Below are 18,388 nucleotides of genomic sequence, written 5' to 3' on the forward strand. Positions count from 1 at the left end.
ATGCTCCACATGCATTAGCTCATTTAATCTTCACTGCAGCCTTAGGCGGGGAGCAGTATGATTATACCCATTTTCCAGATGAGGAAACAAGGTCTCCCAGAGGTTACGGGACTCCTGCAGGGTCACACGACTGCTGAGAGGTGGGGCCTGGATTCCCACCTAGTTCTGTCTGACTGCAGACCCCAGGAGTGCCCGTGACCACCTGGTGCACAGGTCAAGCCCTGACCCCCTGGCTGGCCCACCGTCTTCGGGTGGTGGGTGCCGGTATCTCTGGGGCTGATGGGTGAACTCCTCTTCTTGGCAGCTGTGTTTGCAAAGCCGGATATGAAGGGGACGGAAGCCTCTGTTCAGAGATGGATCCTTGCACGGGATTAACCGCAGGGGGCTGCAGCCGCAACGTGAGTGGTGGATTTTATTTCCAAACTGCCCGGTTTTGTAGGAAATCCTGAGGGAAGGCCGTCCAGCAGGCAGGGTCTGATGGCTTTTCATCGCATGAAGCACATTTGTTTGAACCTTGAATTTGAAAGATGGTGCCGGGACCTTCCGGGAGGCCCCACTTCCTCAATCCACATGAATGGGGGACGTGGGCTCTAAAACCACAGCCTGAGAATCAGATACTGAGATCATTCGTATGAAACTCCTGATTCAGAGGCTACAGCTTCCTAGCAACTTTCCTGTATGCAATTCCACTTGCTCTCCCACCAACCCAATGAAGCGATTTTGTTAGCCCCATCTTCCTGATTGGGAAACTGAGGCTTGGGGATGTTAGTGACTTGCCCTAAGTTCTATTATTGTCAGGTTGTGCCAAAGCCACCATTGCTTTTACTGATGCCTTTTGTTTGGTTTTTTTGTTTTGGTTTGGTGGTGTGTGTTTTTTAATATGTTTTTATTGATTTCAGGAAGAGGAAGGGAGAGGAAGAGAGAGAAACATCAATGATGAGAGCGAGTTATTGATGGGCTGTCTCTTGCATGCCCCCTATTGGGGATGGAGCCCACAACCAGGGTGCCCTGACCTGGTTCATAGGTCAACGCTGAACCACTGAGCAACACCAGCCAGGCTCACTGATGCCTTTTGAATATCTCCACCACCATCTGGCCCCAGTCACCTTCATCCCTTACCCACCACCGTTTAATAACCGGCCTCCCTGTGCCTCTCTTGACCACCCACAGTACAGTCCTCGTCCACCCGCAGCCAGAGAGGCCCGAAGTGGATCAGATCATGCTTCTCCCATGCCGAAAGCCCCTCAGTGACTCCCCCTGGCTCTGAGGGTGGAGTCAGACGCAAATGCCTTGCCCAGCCCTCGAGACTCCCCTTGGATGCGTCCCACCCACTCAGCAGCCTCATCGCAACAACTTACCTTGCACCTCTCTCCCGCTCCCCACGTCCTTCGACCTCCTGGTGTGGTCCTCCTAAGAAAAAGGACAGTGATGAGGAATGCGGGCTTCAGCATCATGTAGACCTGGGCCTGTGCCTCTTTGTAGCTGTGTGACCTTGGGCAAGTTACTTAACTCCTCTGAGCCTCCGTTTATCTGCAATAACAATACCTTCCTCAGGATAGCAGCTCACACCTACAAAATATTAGGAACAGTCCCTGGCACAAGAAAATAACAGGGATGTTCGTGGTGGCCATTACCTGGCCAACTCCAAGGACTTTTCTTTTTAAACCATCTTCTTGAACTCCATGCAAATGCGTTTCTAGACTGGACCTCTGAAAACCCTCTTTGGCTTTCGGAATCAAGTAGCTGGGCTGAGGTTTCTGAAGTTTTGCTCTTTCCCCTTCTGCAGGCAGAATGCATCAGAACTGGCGTGGGGACCCACACCTGCGTGTGCCAGCCGGGCTGGACCGGCGACGGAAGAGACTGCTCAGAGGTCAACAACTGCCTGCTGCCCAGCGCTGGTGGCTGCCATGACAACGCAACCTGTCTGTACCTGGGCCCCGGGCAGGTAGGTGTGACATGGTAGAGGGCAAAGGGGAAGCAAGATTCCTGGGATGGCTTTTTTCCCTCAGACCAAGCATGTCAAACTCACGGCCCGCGGGCCACATGCAGCCCACGATGAATATTTTTGCAGCCCAGCCAACATAACGGTACGTAAGAAACATTTTAATGAAAATTTCATAACTTAATTTTTACACTATCCTATTGGAATTATTAATAACGAACTACAACGTTTGCTAATGACTAATTACTGTAATCGCGTTGTATTCACTTCCCTTACGCGCCTTATGCGCAGGCGCACCATTTCTCTCCACTAATATTAGCAGCGAATATTTTAGCAGCCGATTGCCACGTCATTCGTCTTGTCCTGACTTGTTTGGTGTGCGCAACAGGAAATATTTCACTTTCGGAGAACAAGAAAAATAGGTTTATTTGCGCTATGCTTATTAACCCTTTGCACTCGCTTGCTTTTTTCTCGATTCCTTTATTCTACTCGGGATTTAATTTTTTAAATACCCCAGATTTTACAAACCGCGGCAGTAGAATAAAAAACTGGAGTTTATTTTCATACAAACTTATTTATTTGGATTTTTTTATATTTCAAATTATTGATACATTCAAAGAGTAATTTTAATCTCTATAATTTTTCATGGTGTGACATTTTTTGAAACATTCACCCACATGAAGACCTGGTTTACATTCACATGTTTCGCAAATATAAATCGTCTCTCTTCCTCCTTTGATTTTTCTGTTAGAACAAACAACACAATCTTTGTGTTTTTGTTAGGGTGAGGTGTGATTATATGGAGCTTTCCATCTAAACGTTGCTCTAAGTTAGTGGATAATAATCTACCCCTGGAAGTTAGTGTACCATCTCTGAATTCTCCAACAAGATCATGTACTAGTTTCCTAATAAATTTCACATGCGTTATCGGTTTTTCATTTTTTCTTTTTTGGCATCAGTTGAGACGGCATTGACATTTTACTTGTCCTTTCATGCTAATGAAAACAAGAAAAGATACTGGAAAAATAGACAAAAATCTCCCTTCCCCCCGCGGTGAAACTACGTGTCGAGTGTGGCTCAACATACGAGCTGCTACCGATGCTAACCGTGTCGAGTCACACTCGACATCCGAGTGCAAAAGGTTAATTTGTGCAGTTATTCAGTGTTTGGTAAGTTAATGTTCAAGAAAAAATATTAATTTTTATTAAAGTGTTCCATTATTTTATGTTAACAATGACTCATTTATTTCAGCCCTTTGTATTCAGCATGTCTCTATGGAAATAAACCTACGTTTCTATGAAAATTGAAGCTTTTGTTTTTTGTGGCCCACATAAACTTAAACCTTGTTTATTTGGCCCGTTGTTAGCCTTTGAGTTTGACATGCTTGCTCTAGACATAGAAGTACCTCTGGAAATCACCCATCTGTTCACTGTTTCTATGAGCTTGGTTTAGGGTGGGGCTTTGTTTGTTTGTTTATGGGGTGTGTTTTTTTTTTATTGATTTCAGAGGAGAAGGGAGACGGAGAGAGAGATAGAAACATCAATGATGAGCGAGAATCATTGATTGGCTGCTTCCTGCAAGATCAGGGAACGATTCCGAAACCCAGGCATGTACCCTGACCAGAATTGAACTGTGACCTCCTGGTTCATAGGTCAACACTCAACCACTGAGCCACCGCAGCTGGCCTGTTTGTTTTTTAGATTTCACATATAAGTAAGATCATACAATATTTGTCTTTCTTTCTCTAACTTATTTTACTTAGCACTCAAGGTCCATCCATGACAGGGAAGGCAGCTGCTTCCCATAACCCCCTGTGCCTCTGTTCTTGGAATTGCAGAGTGAGTGTGAGTGCAAGACTGGATTTCGAGGCAATGGCTTTGAATGTGAACCAATAACCTCCTGCTTGGAACAAACTGGGAAATGTCATCCCCTGGTGAGTTTCTGGATTTCTTTTATCCTTACACAAAAAAAATAAAATACTTTTTTTGAGAAAGTTAGGTTATTTCTTACCTGAGCCAAGAAATGAGCAAAATCTCTCTTACTCCCAAAGGGTGTCCCTAAGCAGAATGGGAGTCGTTACTATAACTTACACTCCATTATTCCAAAGCTTGGAAGAACCAACATCTGATTGCCAGATACAAGACAGGACTCTGCGTTTCAGATACACAATGAATCCTTTTCCAGCACAAGTTTGCCCTCAAATGCAGCATGGGCCATACTTAGACTAAAACACATTTGTGTATCTGAAATTCCAATGAGCTGTGTGTCCTTGCTTGTACTTGCTAAATCCGGCAGAGATGTCAAGAGAGACTAAGTAAGAGCTGCACCGGACATGCAGACCGGGGCCTTTCATTGCAACATGGGAGGGTCTGCAGGTTACTCCCACCGTCCTTCTACCCCAAATTTGCAGTTCTGCCTTAGATGAAGCCCATGTCTCAGAGATGTAGCTCATTTCTAACTCTTCAGCTAGGGAACCAAACCCTTGTTTCCCATCTCCGTTCCATCAGGCAGCCTGTCAGCTCACTTCCGGCGTCTGGAGCTGTGTTTGTGGAGAGGGCTATGAAGGCGACGGCTTTCTGTGCTATGGGAGCGCGGCCGTGGTAAGTCCGCTGAGATGAACCCTGGTAGAGCATGACCAAGACACAGCGCTTTGTAAGTGCTCTTAGCTGGGATGCAAACCGAGTGATTTTATAGGAAATCCCAGGAGGTTTTAGAGGGAGCAGGCTGCTCCTCCCAGATGGTATGGGTGCCTCACGGGTCACACGTTTCCTGCAGGCTGAAGGTTGCTAGCTTTTATTTGACCCCTGCTGTGTACCAAGCGGTCCTGGCTTCTCTTTCTGGTTATTCTACCTCTTGCCATCTGCAAACGTCCCAAATGGACAACTCACCGGCCTCTGCTGAGGTCTCAGTGCACTCCTGTCTGGTTTGAATGCCCCCTGTTGGTACCCAGAGCACTCTGCACTGACCACATCTGGCGGCGGAGGGGGGGTGCACGCGCCTGCGCATGTGTGTGAACGCCTTCTGTATACCAGGCGTCTTAACATGCAGGCACCCCATTTAAAACTCACAACAGCCTCTGAGGTTGCTGCCATTCTTATGCCCATTTTATAGAGGAGGAAACTGAGAGGCTAAGAAAACTTGCCGCAGGCCCCTCAACTGCTAAGTGAGGAATTGCCGTTTGCATGGCATTTGATATTTTAAAATGCTCTCCCATACATTAGTGCATAGAATATTTATGATCCCAGGTGCAAGCCATCACCACAGTCGTTGTTCAGATTAGACGTGAGTTTTCAGAGCAGTGCAGCGCTTGCCCAAGATCACACAGCTAGGAAATGGCCGGCTCAGGGAAAGAACCCGGTCTTTTTTAACTCCAAGTCCAGAGCTTTCTTTACTCTATCACCATCCAGTGTACTGACCTGCTGGCCCTGTTGATATCTTTCCAAGTCTTCACTTCCCCAGGACAAATGCAGAAGCCGTCTCTTCCCTTCCGTATCCCATACCCTCTGTGCATTCCATCCTGGTACCAGTCATGGTGGTTCAATATATATGTTCATTAATAAATACCCTGGGATACATTACAAAGAAGCATGTCCTGCGTGCCAGCCTCTATTCTAAGCCTCTATTGAAAACATTAACTCCTCCAATTCACACATCGGCCCTATGAGTTGGGGCTTTCCTTATCCCCATTTTACAGATGAGAACATTGAGGCCCAGAAAAATGAAGTCACCTGCCTAAGGAACTTTGGCTCCATGTTCTAAGCCACTACTCAACATTGTCTCTGAAAGGGGGGGTCTTTACTGAGCTCTGTGACCTTCCTTAGGGTTGGGTGGCCATTTTCTTCTAGACCAGTGGTTCTCAACCTCCTAATGCAGCAACCCTTTAATACAGTTCCTCATGTTGTGGTGACCCCCAACCATAAAATTATTTTCGTTGCTACTTCATAACTGTAATTTTGCTACTGTTATGAATCGTAATGTAAATATCTGTGTTTTCCAATGGTCCTAGGCGACCCTGCTAGCGGTTCTCAACCTGTGGGTCGTGACCCACAGGTTAAGAACTGCTGCTGTAGAGCCTAAGACCATCGGAAAACACAGAAATCCGATGGTCTTATCAGATATTTACATAACGATTCATAACAGTAGCAAAATTACAGTTATGAAGTAGCAACGAAAATAATTTTATGGTAGGGGGTCACCACAACATGAGGAACTGTATTAAAGGGTCGCGGCATTAGGAAGGTTGAGAACCACTGCTCTAGACCTTCAGGCTGTTGTTCCATTTGGAGTTTCTAGAATTACTTCTCTGCCTCAGATAGAGAGGACGACAGAACCACTGAGCCTGAAAGAAATGAGCAGCTCTGCCAACACGGAGATTCAACTAGCTGGGGCCCCTTTCTGTCGGGTCAAGGAGGCTGGCAGGGAAAGGGAGCCCAGCCCGGGAAGGCTTGGTGCTGGCTTCCCAGAAATGTGCTGTGATTGTGCTTCTCATTGTTCCTTCTCTCGTGTTCTCCCTCATCTCTCCCTCCCTCCCTCGCACGAAATGAATAAGGAATTGTCATTTCTCTCCGCGGCAGCTAAATTTAACCAGTGGATAAATGTGAGTACCTTTGTTGGAACGTGTATAATTTTAGATATGTGGGATGCATACAATGGAACACTGAAAATGCAGCTAGTAGGAGGAGGGCGGGCCATTGTCTAGAGCAGAGGTTCCTAACCCTGGCTGCCCTTTTGTAAATAGCCATCCCCTCCCCCCCAATCCCAGATACTCTGATTTGATTGGTCAGAGGTATGCCCTGACATAGGTGTATTCTGAAAGCTTCCCAGGTGATTCTAACATGAAACCAGGGCTAAGAACTTCTGGTCTAGGATCAGCTTGGGTGGTCAACTTTTCAACCAATTCAAATATATACGTGTAGCTTCACTCATCCCAGAGGTCTTTTTTTTAAAAAGTCAGTGTAATTCATCACTGTAACTCACCAAATTAGAGTTGGGACTTGAATTTTTTATTTTATTGATTTGAGAGAGAGAGAGAAAGACAGACAGACAGAGACAAAGACACTTCTGTTTGTTGTTCCACTTACTTACTTACGTACTCATTGGTTGTTTCTTCTATGTGCCCTGACTGGGGATCAAACCCACAACCTTGGCATATTGGGACAATGCTCTAACCGACTGAGCTACCAGTCTGGGCCAGAGTTGGGATGTATAGTTGCAATCTGGAAAACTTCCTGTGTGCTTAGCTCTCAGCCCAGCATGCCTGCGGGAGCATTCCCTCCCCCTGGAAAGTTCTATTACCAAGAATCTCTGCCATCTGTGCCTGAGGGGTCCAGGGTGACCGGCCCAGCCAGCCAGCACACAAGTGGTTTCTCCCCTTGGAACAGACACGTGCAATGACAGGTAGTGCGTGGTCAGCACCCACTGCAGGACAGCTGCCCATTGCTTCTTCCTGGGGCCCTCTGGCCCTTCACCTGGAGAATCACGACTGAGAGTCCTGTGGTCCATGTTGATTTCCACATAGACCAGCCCCATATGCAGAAGCTTGCCCAGGGGTGCTCTGGACCCAGCTCATCCCAGCTCACGAGAGCACACCCTTCCCAGCTCCACTGTCCTGTTGGTAGCTTGAATTCAGCCACGGTGGGAATATTTACCCCACAGAAATCAGCGAACACTAAGAACCAGGGCAGTTTGTTTGCTTGTTTATCCTGGAGAGCTGATTGTTAAACATAAGCCCACCACTGCTTTTATCCACTAGCTCTGGGGAAGAATGAAAAGTAGGTCAAGTTTAATTTCAGGCCTCTGGTCTCTCTCTCTCTCTCTCAGGCTGAAACTGTTCCTGTAATCTTCCCACCACCCTATTCCAAAGGTTCCAAGGATTCTCAAGGTTCTCTGCACATACACATGCACACACGTGTACACACATGCACACACATGCATAATCCTGCCAAGACTATTTTCTGACTCTTCATTTAAGTGAATGGGTAAATGACTGGTAACGACTCCAAGTGTGACTGGATCGGAAAACTTGCCTTTTGACTGGGCTCACACAATTAAATAAAAGGAAGGATTTGGGAAAGCGGTCCCTAGGACCACCCCAGTGTCCCTGGAATTACATCCAAGGGAACTGGTCATCTCCGCCAAGCATTAAATCAGCCCTGGTCTGTCTGCTAATATGAGCCAGGCCCTTTGTTTTCCTTCTGTAATTCAGAACGCCTCTCTGCATCCCATGCTGTCAGCCGCCTCCAACCTCACTGTCCTCGTGCCTTCCCAACAAGCTATTGAGGACATGGACCAAGAGGAGAAAGCCTTTTGGTTGTCCAAGAGCAATATTCCAGCCCTGATAAAGTAGGTATTATGCATTTTATTCTTCATGATATCTTACTGGCATCAGTGTGAATAAGTGCAATGGAGGGAAGCCACATGGTCCTTCAGATTCATGGCACTAAACATGTTCTAGAACTCCCCTCCCCCCAGGGTGGGAATAGTTAGCATTATTGACAGCCCACTCTGGGCTAACTGCTTATATGTAACCCAGTTCATCTTCCCAACAACCCAATGAGATAGGAATTATAGTTATTCCCCTTTTACAGATGTGGAAACTGAGGCACAGGGTGATTCAGTAACTAACCGAAGGGTGCTATGGCTGATCATTGCAGGGGTAGATTTGAATCTGGCAGTCTGGATCCAGAACCATTTTTTAATTACCTAGTGAAATTGCCGGGTGCACTGGTATTCATTATGGCTCTGTGGACTGTTGTTTCAGATACCATACACTCCTAGGCACGTACGGGGTGGCAGATCTGCAGGCTCTGTCATCTTCTGATATGCTGGCCACGTCTTTGCAGGGCAACTTCCTTCACCTGGCAAAGGCAGATGGGGTAAGAGAGTACTGTCATTTGTCTGGGTAGTGGAAACATGTCCATTACATTCATATTGTACTTTTAATTTTTTTGTGTTGTGGAAATTTCCAAACATGAGCAAAAGTAGAGCAAGAATAGAACTCCTGACATCCATGTTGGCATCACAACTTCAATAATTATCAACATATATTTATACACACACACACATACACACAGTTACTCTATGGTGGTGATCCTATAAAATGTGGCCCTCTGCCCACTGGTTAGCCACATCTGACAGACCACAGATGAGAATGAAGATTCTAGAGGAGAGTGAGAGCTGCTACATCCATGGACCATGGGCCACAGTCAAAATGTTTCAGAATGACTGCTCAAAAGCACCTCTACCTTTCTGCTCACCAGTGTGAACTCTATGAAAAGACTCATCCAGAGAGTCAGATCTGTCTATTCTTCTGGGTGAAGGTTGTACGGTTTCGCCACTTTGAGTTATATGTAGGTTAACCAAGAGCTGGTTACTGTAACCTGCTGATTGAGTCAATACAGGTTACTAAAATTTTATATTGAGTGAGGGTCAGTCAGGCAACAAATATTTATTGAGCACCTGCTATTCTCCAGGAACTGGTTAAAGTGCTGGAGTTAGGGCAGTGCCCAAGGAAGAACCAAGCCCTATCAATGCTCACCTTCTGGCTACAATATGTCAAGGACTTGGATTTAGTCTTCCCTGAGGATGTCTGGATGCCCTACTGCATGTGGCAGAGCCTTAAAACTCTTTCTATGAATCCCACAAGATGAGAATGAAGGTTCTACCGGAGAGTGAGAACTGCTCTAAGGCATCTCTACCTTTCTATTCATCAGTATGAGCTCTATGAAAACCTCTATGACTAGTATTACTTAGATGTATGTGCTTCATCAGATAATTCCTTTTAGGCAGCAGTAAAGAATTACATATGATCCCATGGGTATGTGTGTGTATATATATATATATATATATATATATATATATATATATATATACTAGCTTTCCCGTTGCAGGAAAAATCCTGCAATAGGATTTCTTGCTGCACTCTACCCCGCCTCCGTTCCTCCCCCGGCCTGCCTTCTCCTCCAGCCCGCCCGCATTTCCCTTTGCCCCCGACCCCGCCTCCGCTCCGCCCTTGCCGCCTGCCTCGCCTTCTCCTCCAGCCCACCTTCGTTTCCCTTCGCCCACGGCCCTGACTTCGCTCCTCCCTTCTCCTCCCCCCGCCCCCCTGGCTTGCTTGCTTCTTCGAAGCTTTACTCCCCTTTGCAGCTCTTGGCTTCTTTCGACACTGTCTTGATATGCAAATTAGCCGCCATCTTTGTTGGGGTAATTTGCCTACTCGTCCTGATTGGTTGGTGGGCGTGGCTTGGCTGGTGGGCGTGGCTTAGGTGTAGCGAAGGTGCGGTCAATTTGCATATTTGTCTATTATTAGATTAGATATATATATATGTCTAAGCAACCGTTATGACCAAACAACCGTAACGCCCAGAATGACCAGTTGACCAGTTGCTATAATGCACACTGACCACCAGGGGGCAGATGCTCAATACAGGAGCTGCCTCTGGTGGTCAGTGCGCTCCCACAGCCACCTCCCATGGCCAGCCAACCTCCCATGGTCCCTGCCCCTGTCCAGCAGCCAGCAGGCCTCCAGGCCCCAGCCAAACTGGCCCCAATTGGAACCAGACAAGACAGCCCCAATAGGCCCTGACTGCCAGCCAGGCCTAGGGACCCCACCCATGCACGAATTTCGTGCCCCAGGCCTCTAGTATAATTATAATTCTAGTGTATTACATGCAATATCAGATTTGGGGGTTCTTTTCTATCAGTGTTTTAAATCACTGATTCTCTTGGCAAGCATTAAGGGGACACCCAGCCTGGTCATGCTTATCCCAGGCTCTATAGATTCAAAGATAAATCAACCAAGACCTCTGATCGAGAGGATCTAACCATCAAAGACACATTTTTAATGAGTTTATTCCTTTGTCTGAAGTAAATGTTTCCCTTTAACCAAAAGAGATATGTGAGGTGGCCAGGAATGTTTTCTTCGGGGCCTCTGCGAATGTGACTTTGGAGCTGCTCAGGGTGACACCGGTCCCCTCTGTACCCAAAGTGCCCAGGGGGAATTCCACAGGAAGGGTAATGGTGGAGATGAGGAGAGGACACGAGAGAAACCAGAGAGGGTGGAACCCCGTTGTCATGGTTGGTTGGTGGCCAGGTGGGTGGCTAGGTTGGTTTTTACTTGGCTCCATTCCCCTTGTAATTATTCTTCTTGAAAAATAGCTGGATGCTGACCAGGAAAGGCAGTTGCTGTCTGTATGCGTTTGCAAGAGCTGCTACAACAGACTGGGTGGCTCAAGCAACAGACATGTTTGTCTCACATTTCTGGAGGCTGGAAGTGCAAGGTCAAAGGGAGGGGAGAACTGACTCCTTCTGAGAGCTGGGGAAGGAGCTGCTCCAGGCTGTCCTGTAGATGACTGTCCTCGTGCTCACAGGGCATCCCCCTGCAGAGCTACATCCAAATCCCCTCTTTTTATAAGGACACCAGCCATGTTAGATTAGGGCCCATTCTAATGCCCTTTTAACCCAATTACCTCTGCAAAGATCTTAGCTCCAAATAAGGTCATATGCTGACGTACTGGGGGTTAGGACTCCAACTTATGAATTTTGGGGGAGGGAGGGAAGACAATCCAACCCACAACATTGTCTACAGTATTTTTCAAACAGCAGGGTCACTTTAGTGACCTCAGCCAGCACTTTAAAAAAATATTTTTTTCTTGATTTCTGAGAAGGAGGAAGAGGGAGAAAGAGATAGAATCATCAATGATGAGAGAGAATCATGAATCAGCTGCCTCCTGCATGCCCCACACTGGGGATGGAGCCCACAACCCAGGCATGTGCCCTGACTGGGAATCGTACCCTGATCTCCTATTTCATAGGTTGATACTCAACCCTGAGCCACACCAACCGGGCTGCCAGCACTTTTTTAATGAAAGAGAATGGAATAGAGTAAAAATCAATGATGAGCTGCCTCCCACATAGTAGAGGAAAGTACTATTTCATTTTGATTGTGTGTGTGTGTGTGTGTGTGTGTGTGTGTGTGTGTGTGTGATGTCTAATGGAGCACAGTTTAATGATATTTCTAACTGTGAGTCATGGCCCAAAAGGTTGAAGGTCACTGCTTCTCAGAAAGTGGAAAAGAGCAGAAATAACACTGATCCCTAGGTGTACGCAAAGGAGACTCACCTTCCCAGTGTGGTTTGCATTTACAGAACATCACAATTGAAGGAGCGTCCATCGTTGATGGTGACAACGCAGCCACAAACGGAGTGATACACATCATCAACAAGGTACAAGTCCATCCTCCCGCCCAGGCAGCTTCTCTTCTTTCATTTACCCTCCTGGACAGTATCTCTCCTTTTGGGGGGAGCGCGGGGGTAAATACTTAACCTTAACATAAAAGTAACCTGTATTGTGCCTCATTACTTTTATTTTAAAACCACTTAGAGGCTCTACTCATTCAATCAGACTCAGTTACTGTTTACTCAGCCCCTGTTCTACAATGGGCCCTATACAATGTGACCACATAGAGCATATTTCTTACTTATGGGAACATCTCACAAGGCCCACAGAACGTTGGCCTTTTTTTAAATCTGCAGAGGCACTCTCAGGACTGGCAGTAGCCCTGACAATTGCAAGTGTATGTGCCATGAGCACATGTGTCACAAAGCAGCAAGTCCTGCCAGCACCTGCTAACAGAATTTGGGGGCTTCCTTTCTCAGGTTCTGATTCCCCAAAGAGGTCTAACTGGCTCCTTACCAAATCTGCTCACCCGGCTGGACCAGATGCCTGACTACTCCATCTTCCGGGGCTACCTCATTGCAAGTACCACATTCTCAGCATGACTCCCTTGCTCAGGTGACCGGGGAACAGAAATCCCTCATGCACGCTTGTCTCTTTCCATCACAGCAATATAACCTGGTGAACGCAATCGAGGCTGCCGATGCTTACACAGTGTTTGCTCCAAACAACGACGCCATTGAGAATTACATCCGGGAAAAGAAGGTCACCACTCTAGTAGGTATCGGGCACGAGAAGCAGGGAAATCAACTTCTGGAAATTCAGACGCTTGACATTTGACAAAACTCCCTTTCCATAGCCAGATACTTAATGTAAAGTCCTGAGGAGACGCTCTGATACACACTCCTCCCCCATATGCATGCGGAGCTGCCCACTTGCTGTACTTAGTTTCCAGCCCTGGAAGCACACATTTGGGCCCCAGGACCTGGATGTGTGTCCACAGGACACAAGTGTTCACGTGTCCCAAGCCAGTACCAGGAGTGCAGGGAGCCCAGTGCAGGGACACCTCCTCACTCCACAGGATGGGCCAGCTGCCAGCAGTGCCTGGCAGGAGATTGCTCAGGCCTGAGTGAGACCCCAGTGACAGGCCACTCTCTCTGCAGGGGACACAGATCAAGCTCTTTAATTTTTTTAAATATATTTGTATTGATTTCAGAGAGAAAGGGAGAGGGAGAGAGAGATAGAAATATCAGTGATGAGAGAGAATCATTGATCAGCTGCCTCCTGCACACCCCACACTGGGGATCAAACCCACAACCGGGGCATGTGGCCTGACTGGAAATCGAACCATGACCTCCCGATTCAGAGGTCAATACTCAACCACTGAGCCATGCCAGCTGGGCAGATAAAGCTCTTTAAAACATCCCATCAGACTTCTCGTGACCCTGGACGTGAAAGGTAGGCTGGGAGGTGGAGACCCTCTCTTCCCAGCAGTTCTTTAAAAAAAATCATCTTTAAAATCCTCTCCCAACCTTCCATACCCTCATTCTGGGTTTTAGAATCACCTGATGAGTTGTTGAGCATCGCAGGTGGAAAACTTGCACTTTCTTCAAGGCGATCTGTCTCCGATTTAATATTTAATGTCTATTGTGCCCGGTCAAAACCTCCGGTTCAACAAGCTGTTGCCCCTGCAATGCCCACAGTGCCCGACACATCGGAGTAGACGATGTGGTAAGTGACTGGGCCCTGGCTGGCCTATTTCAATTCTGTGTGTTGACCAGGAGGAAGACATACTCAGATACCACGTGGTCTTGGAGGAGAAACTGCTGAAGAATGACCTGCACAACGGCATGCACCGAGAGTCCATGCTGGGCTCCTCCTACCTCCTCGGCTTCTTTCTCCGCAACGACCAGGTGAGGGCCTTTCCCTCCAAACCAGGCAGTGGGTGTCTTAGCTCCGGTCACCCGTCATCACTTCCACACTGGACTCACCAGTGCTTCCTTTTTTTTTTTTTTAAACTGATTTCAGAGAGGATCAGAGAGGGAGAGAGAGAAAAAAACATCAGTGATGAGAGATAATCATTGATTGGCTTCCTCCTGCACACCCCCCACTGGGGATCGAGCCTGCAAGCCAGGCAGGTACCCTAGACCGGAATAGAACCTGGGCCAGTCCTCAGGCCAGCGCTCTATCCACTCAGCTACACTGGCTAGGGTACTCACAGCGCTTCCTAAACCTTATCAACAAAAGACAGCGGTCTGTGTTTCCCCATATAGGAATGACTATGCCAGACTGTCAAGCTCCCACTCACTGTCCCTGTCCCCAGCCTTCAGTTAACCAGTGTGGCCGACTAATCGCGGTCCTGGAATCCCAACAGTCACAGGTGCCCTATCAAACCCAGCAGGCAGTCCCCAAGCAATCTCCCAGGTAGAAGGGAACCTGCCAGAAAAATCTAACTCCCAGGAGATGGCACAGGCTCCTGGCCATAAGGAGCCTAATGACATAAGCAGGATCCAGGAGCCAGATGAGTTAACATTATCATTGCTTGACTATAGAGACTGTGGTCCTAGGACTAATTGACCTCCACACCGGTATTTCAGTATTTATCTCACACAACTCCTAAATATTTAAGTGTTTAGCATTCATTTTAAAAAAGAATTAGTGAGACTAAATATTTAACCCTTTGCACTCGCTTGCTTTTTTCTTGATTCCTTTATTCTACTCGGGATTTAATGCTAACCGTGTCGAGTCACACTCGACATCCAAATGCAAAAGGTTAATATATTTCAAATATAAAATCTCATTCACATATGTCAAACATCAAGTAAGATCAATCAAGTATCAAAGTAAGAAAATTCAACAAGAAACTCACAACATTACTCAAGTATAGATTCTCATGAGGAAAAAAATAATAAAAACAAAATTGTTAAGACAACTTATTTCATTATTTTTATTAAGCACTAAATTAAAATAAAGGTTAATCATTGGCCAAGCTCCACAGAGGTATTCCAGGGCCTGTGTAATTGGAAAAAGTAGTGGGAAACCTTACTATGGTGTCAAATTGTGTCTACAACACACATTTCTAGAATTCCAAGATGCCAAGCTATTTTAAAATATCAAAATGGCAGAACTCCTGATGCTATAATACTGTTGATTTGACATTAAAAAGTGAATAATATGCATAGCCCATGGACATAGACAACAGTGTGGTGAAGACCTGGAGGGGTCAGAGGTGAAAGGGGTCAATCAATAGTATTATTTGGTTCTCTTTAAAAAGGACAGTCTTACAAACAATCTTCTCAATGGTATCAGCGTTGAATCACAAGTGAATTTTGTGTACATATTTTTTAATCTGCTTGGGTAGAAGAGAATTTTTCTGACTCTTCATTACTTAGGGAATAATCGAACTTCAAATATTTTTCTCTGACTCCTACAAACATCTCACCTATTGTGTAATAACTTTGAGGAAATCCTTTTAAATACATTTTCTTATTTTTTCAGGAAAAGCAATTTTTATAATTAAAGAACCTACATTTTTATGTATGTCATCTTTTACTTCATCGTGTAGAATGACTTCTAACACAGTTAATTGAATCAATTTCAATTTTGTCATGTTTATTTCCCACTTATTCAGATCTTAAAAACAGAGGTTTTATCTCACAATAAACAATTGGTTCTATCTTACAATCGAAGTTTTACTTTTATCAATAACTCACTTTCTCTTAGGACAATGTAGATGCAGAAAAATGTTCTCTACATGAGTAAAGTTGTGTCCAACTCAAAATTTTAATACAACACAAAATTCACAATAAAAATTATGAGTCAGTGGAAGTTCAAATGTAAGCACTTAGTAGAGTCATTTTAATATCGCTACTATGAGAGTTCAGGCAATGTTATTAAGCATTTGTAAGATCTTATTAGATATGAAGTTGACATTTGCTTAGTACAATAAAGAATTCCCCCTTTTCCCAACCTCAGATCTACCACATCTACACAAAGAGAGAGAGAGACACATACACACACCACCCCAATTTTTCAAAGAACCGTTTGTTTCCAATTATATTACTTATTTTAATGAATGAATTAATAGATTTACTTATTTTTGTTAATCAGTCATTAAGGGACCCTCTCCTTTAAAAAAAATCAGAAGAAAACAAATTTCAAGTTCAAGTTGAATTTGTGTTGGCAACATATAGGTACTGACTTAGTACCCATGTTTGGATGCTTATGAACACACTAGGCAAAGATGGATGCAAACATTCCATAAACTCCAAAGAAACGCCAAGGGAAACACTGGGTAATGCTGACCTCTGAGCTGTCTCCACACACTGGGAAATGATGCTTCTTACAAAAGAGAACAATGGGATTCAGAGAGGAAAAGCAAGTGGCCCAAGGTCACACAGCTCGGTGACCAGATGCAGCACTGTTCTCAGACTCCTAGGCCAGAGCTCTCCCTCTCCAGTGTGCTGCCTTTGGGGTGAACATTGGAATACCTTTTAGGCTGATGTCATATTGATATCCTCCAATCCCCATCTCTCTTACTCCCCTTAAAGTCACTACAATAAGAAATTTACATTTGACCCTCTTGTTCACAGCTCTACGTAAATGATGCTCCGATAAACTACACCAATGTAGCCACTGACAAGGGAGTGATCCATGGCTTGGGGAAAGTTCTGGAAATTCAGAAGAATCGATGTGATAATAACGACACGACTATTGTACGAGTAAGTTATATGCAAGGCTAACGATGCAGCTGAAGAGTGTTGTAGGGTTTTTTTTTAAGCATAAGATTCATCTATTAGGATATCTCAATTCAGTTCAAAACACACTGAGTGAGCATCTCTGATGTACATAGGAACGTACCCAGCTTCAGTTCTATGAAGATAAGTAAGACATGACCTCTGCCCTCGATGGGCTCACAATCTAGTGCAGTGAGTTGTACCTTGGATGCCTGGGAGAGGCTACCTGGAGGTTTGTGTTGAGCAGGATTTTGAAGCCATGGTCTTCCTCAAAGGGAAAATGTGTCATGCCTGCCATAGGCACAGGGAGGGGACTGTGGTACTTGGCAGGTACTGGCCACGCCTGGTCTACCAGGAGAGAAAATATGGAAGTGGATTATTTCAGTATTGGAGACTTTTCACTCCAGTCCATTGGATGGCGTAGCATCTTTCAGTAATAGTAATAGCTGCTGACATTTATTAGGCACTTATGTGCCAGGCCCTGCTCTAAAACATTTTACTTATATTAACTCACAGAATTCTCACAGCACCCTACAGAGTAGGTGCTATTACTGTCCCCATTTTATTGATGGGGAAAATGAGCCATGGAGAAGCTGAGTCACGCACCAGGTTCACAGAGCTAACAGATGGCAGAGAAGGTGTTCAAATCCGGGCAGTGTGGCCCCAGAGCCCGGACTGCACACTGTACTCTCCGGTGGGGGCTGAGCGAGAGCTGGGCACATTGACCTCCTCTTGTTTTAGGAACATGTCACACTTAAGAGTCTGTCATTCTTAAGTTGTGCCCTTTGTTTTGTAATCATGTGTATATTACCTCCACCCTGATCCCTCACCTGGACTGTGGGCTCCCAAGACTGGTCACCAAATCTGGCCCAATTCACTCAACAATGGGTTACCAATAAGTGAGGGTTGTTGTTAAAGAAATTCAGATTCTAATGAGATCAGACCTCCACACCTTAAAGGGTTATCAGCATCAGAAGAATATGGTGGGGAAAAGAGGTGATCAAATACCCAAGACCTGAAGTAGTTGAAGTGCTTGTCTCTAAGAATATTAAAGAGGTTGACCAGAGGAGCTTCCCTCATATCTTTCTGATTTTCAGTTCTATATCCTAAAACCCTCAGCTCTTAGGTCTGGGAAATATTGGCAGCCTCGCTTTGCACTAAAAGCAATAACCATGAAATGTTCTCTTTGCCTCTGTGTTCTGTCAAGGGAAAGTGTGGGAACTGTCCCCAGCCACCCATCTGCCCACTTGGAAGTAAACCGCTAGTGAGTATTTTTTCTGCTTTCATAAAGTAGTTTCTGATCCCAGCAAGGTCCAAATTAGAAAATGACTCTCAAGCATCCTCCATTTTTCACTCCCTTCATTCCTTCATTGTTGTATGCATCTTTCTAAAGTCTTGAATCCAAATTTTAATTAATAAATAAATAGAGACAGGGGTTCATCTCAACCAACGCACAACGCAGAGAGAGATTTCTCACTTTCTATTATTCCGGGAGCCAGAGGAGGCCGGAGCAAGACATCTTATCTGAGAAGGCAGC

At 45.6% G+C, this 18,388-nt stretch overlaps 1 protein-coding gene across 1 annotated transcript in view; it reads left to right on the forward strand.

The window, feature by feature from the left end:
• The window catches only part of STAB2 (stabilin 2), a 119,203-nt gene that overhangs the window by 49,655 nt on the left and 51,160 nt on the right, over positions 1-18,388 (forward strand). Inside the window, exons 24-36 of the mRNA XM_008144744.3 lie at positions 305-398; positions 1,787-1,945; positions 3,780-3,875; positions 4,450-4,542; positions 6,492-6,539; positions 8,148-8,284; positions 8,703-8,817; positions 12,088-12,165; positions 12,598-12,696; positions 12,785-12,892; positions 13,897-14,028; positions 16,708-16,836; positions 18,059-18,115. Coding sequence (XP_008142966.2) covers positions 305-398; positions 1,787-1,945; positions 3,780-3,875; positions 4,450-4,542; positions 6,492-6,539; positions 8,148-8,284; positions 8,703-8,817; positions 12,088-12,165; positions 12,598-12,696; positions 12,785-12,892; positions 13,897-14,028; positions 16,708-16,836; positions 18,059-18,115 — 1,345 coding nt within the window. The remainder of the gene's footprint in view (positions 1-304; positions 399-1,786; positions 1,946-3,779; positions 3,876-4,449; positions 4,543-6,491; positions 6,540-8,147; positions 8,285-8,702; positions 8,818-12,087; positions 12,166-12,597; positions 12,697-12,784; positions 12,893-13,896; positions 14,029-16,707; positions 16,837-18,058; positions 18,116-18,388) is intronic.

The sequence above is a fragment of the Eptesicus fuscus genome, chromosome 7 (genome assembly GCF_027574615.1).
Source record: "Eptesicus fuscus isolate TK198812 chromosome 7, DD_ASM_mEF_20220401, whole genome shotgun sequence".
Classification (NCBI taxonomy): Eukaryota; Metazoa; Chordata; class Mammalia; order Chiroptera; family Vespertilionidae; genus Eptesicus; species Eptesicus fuscus.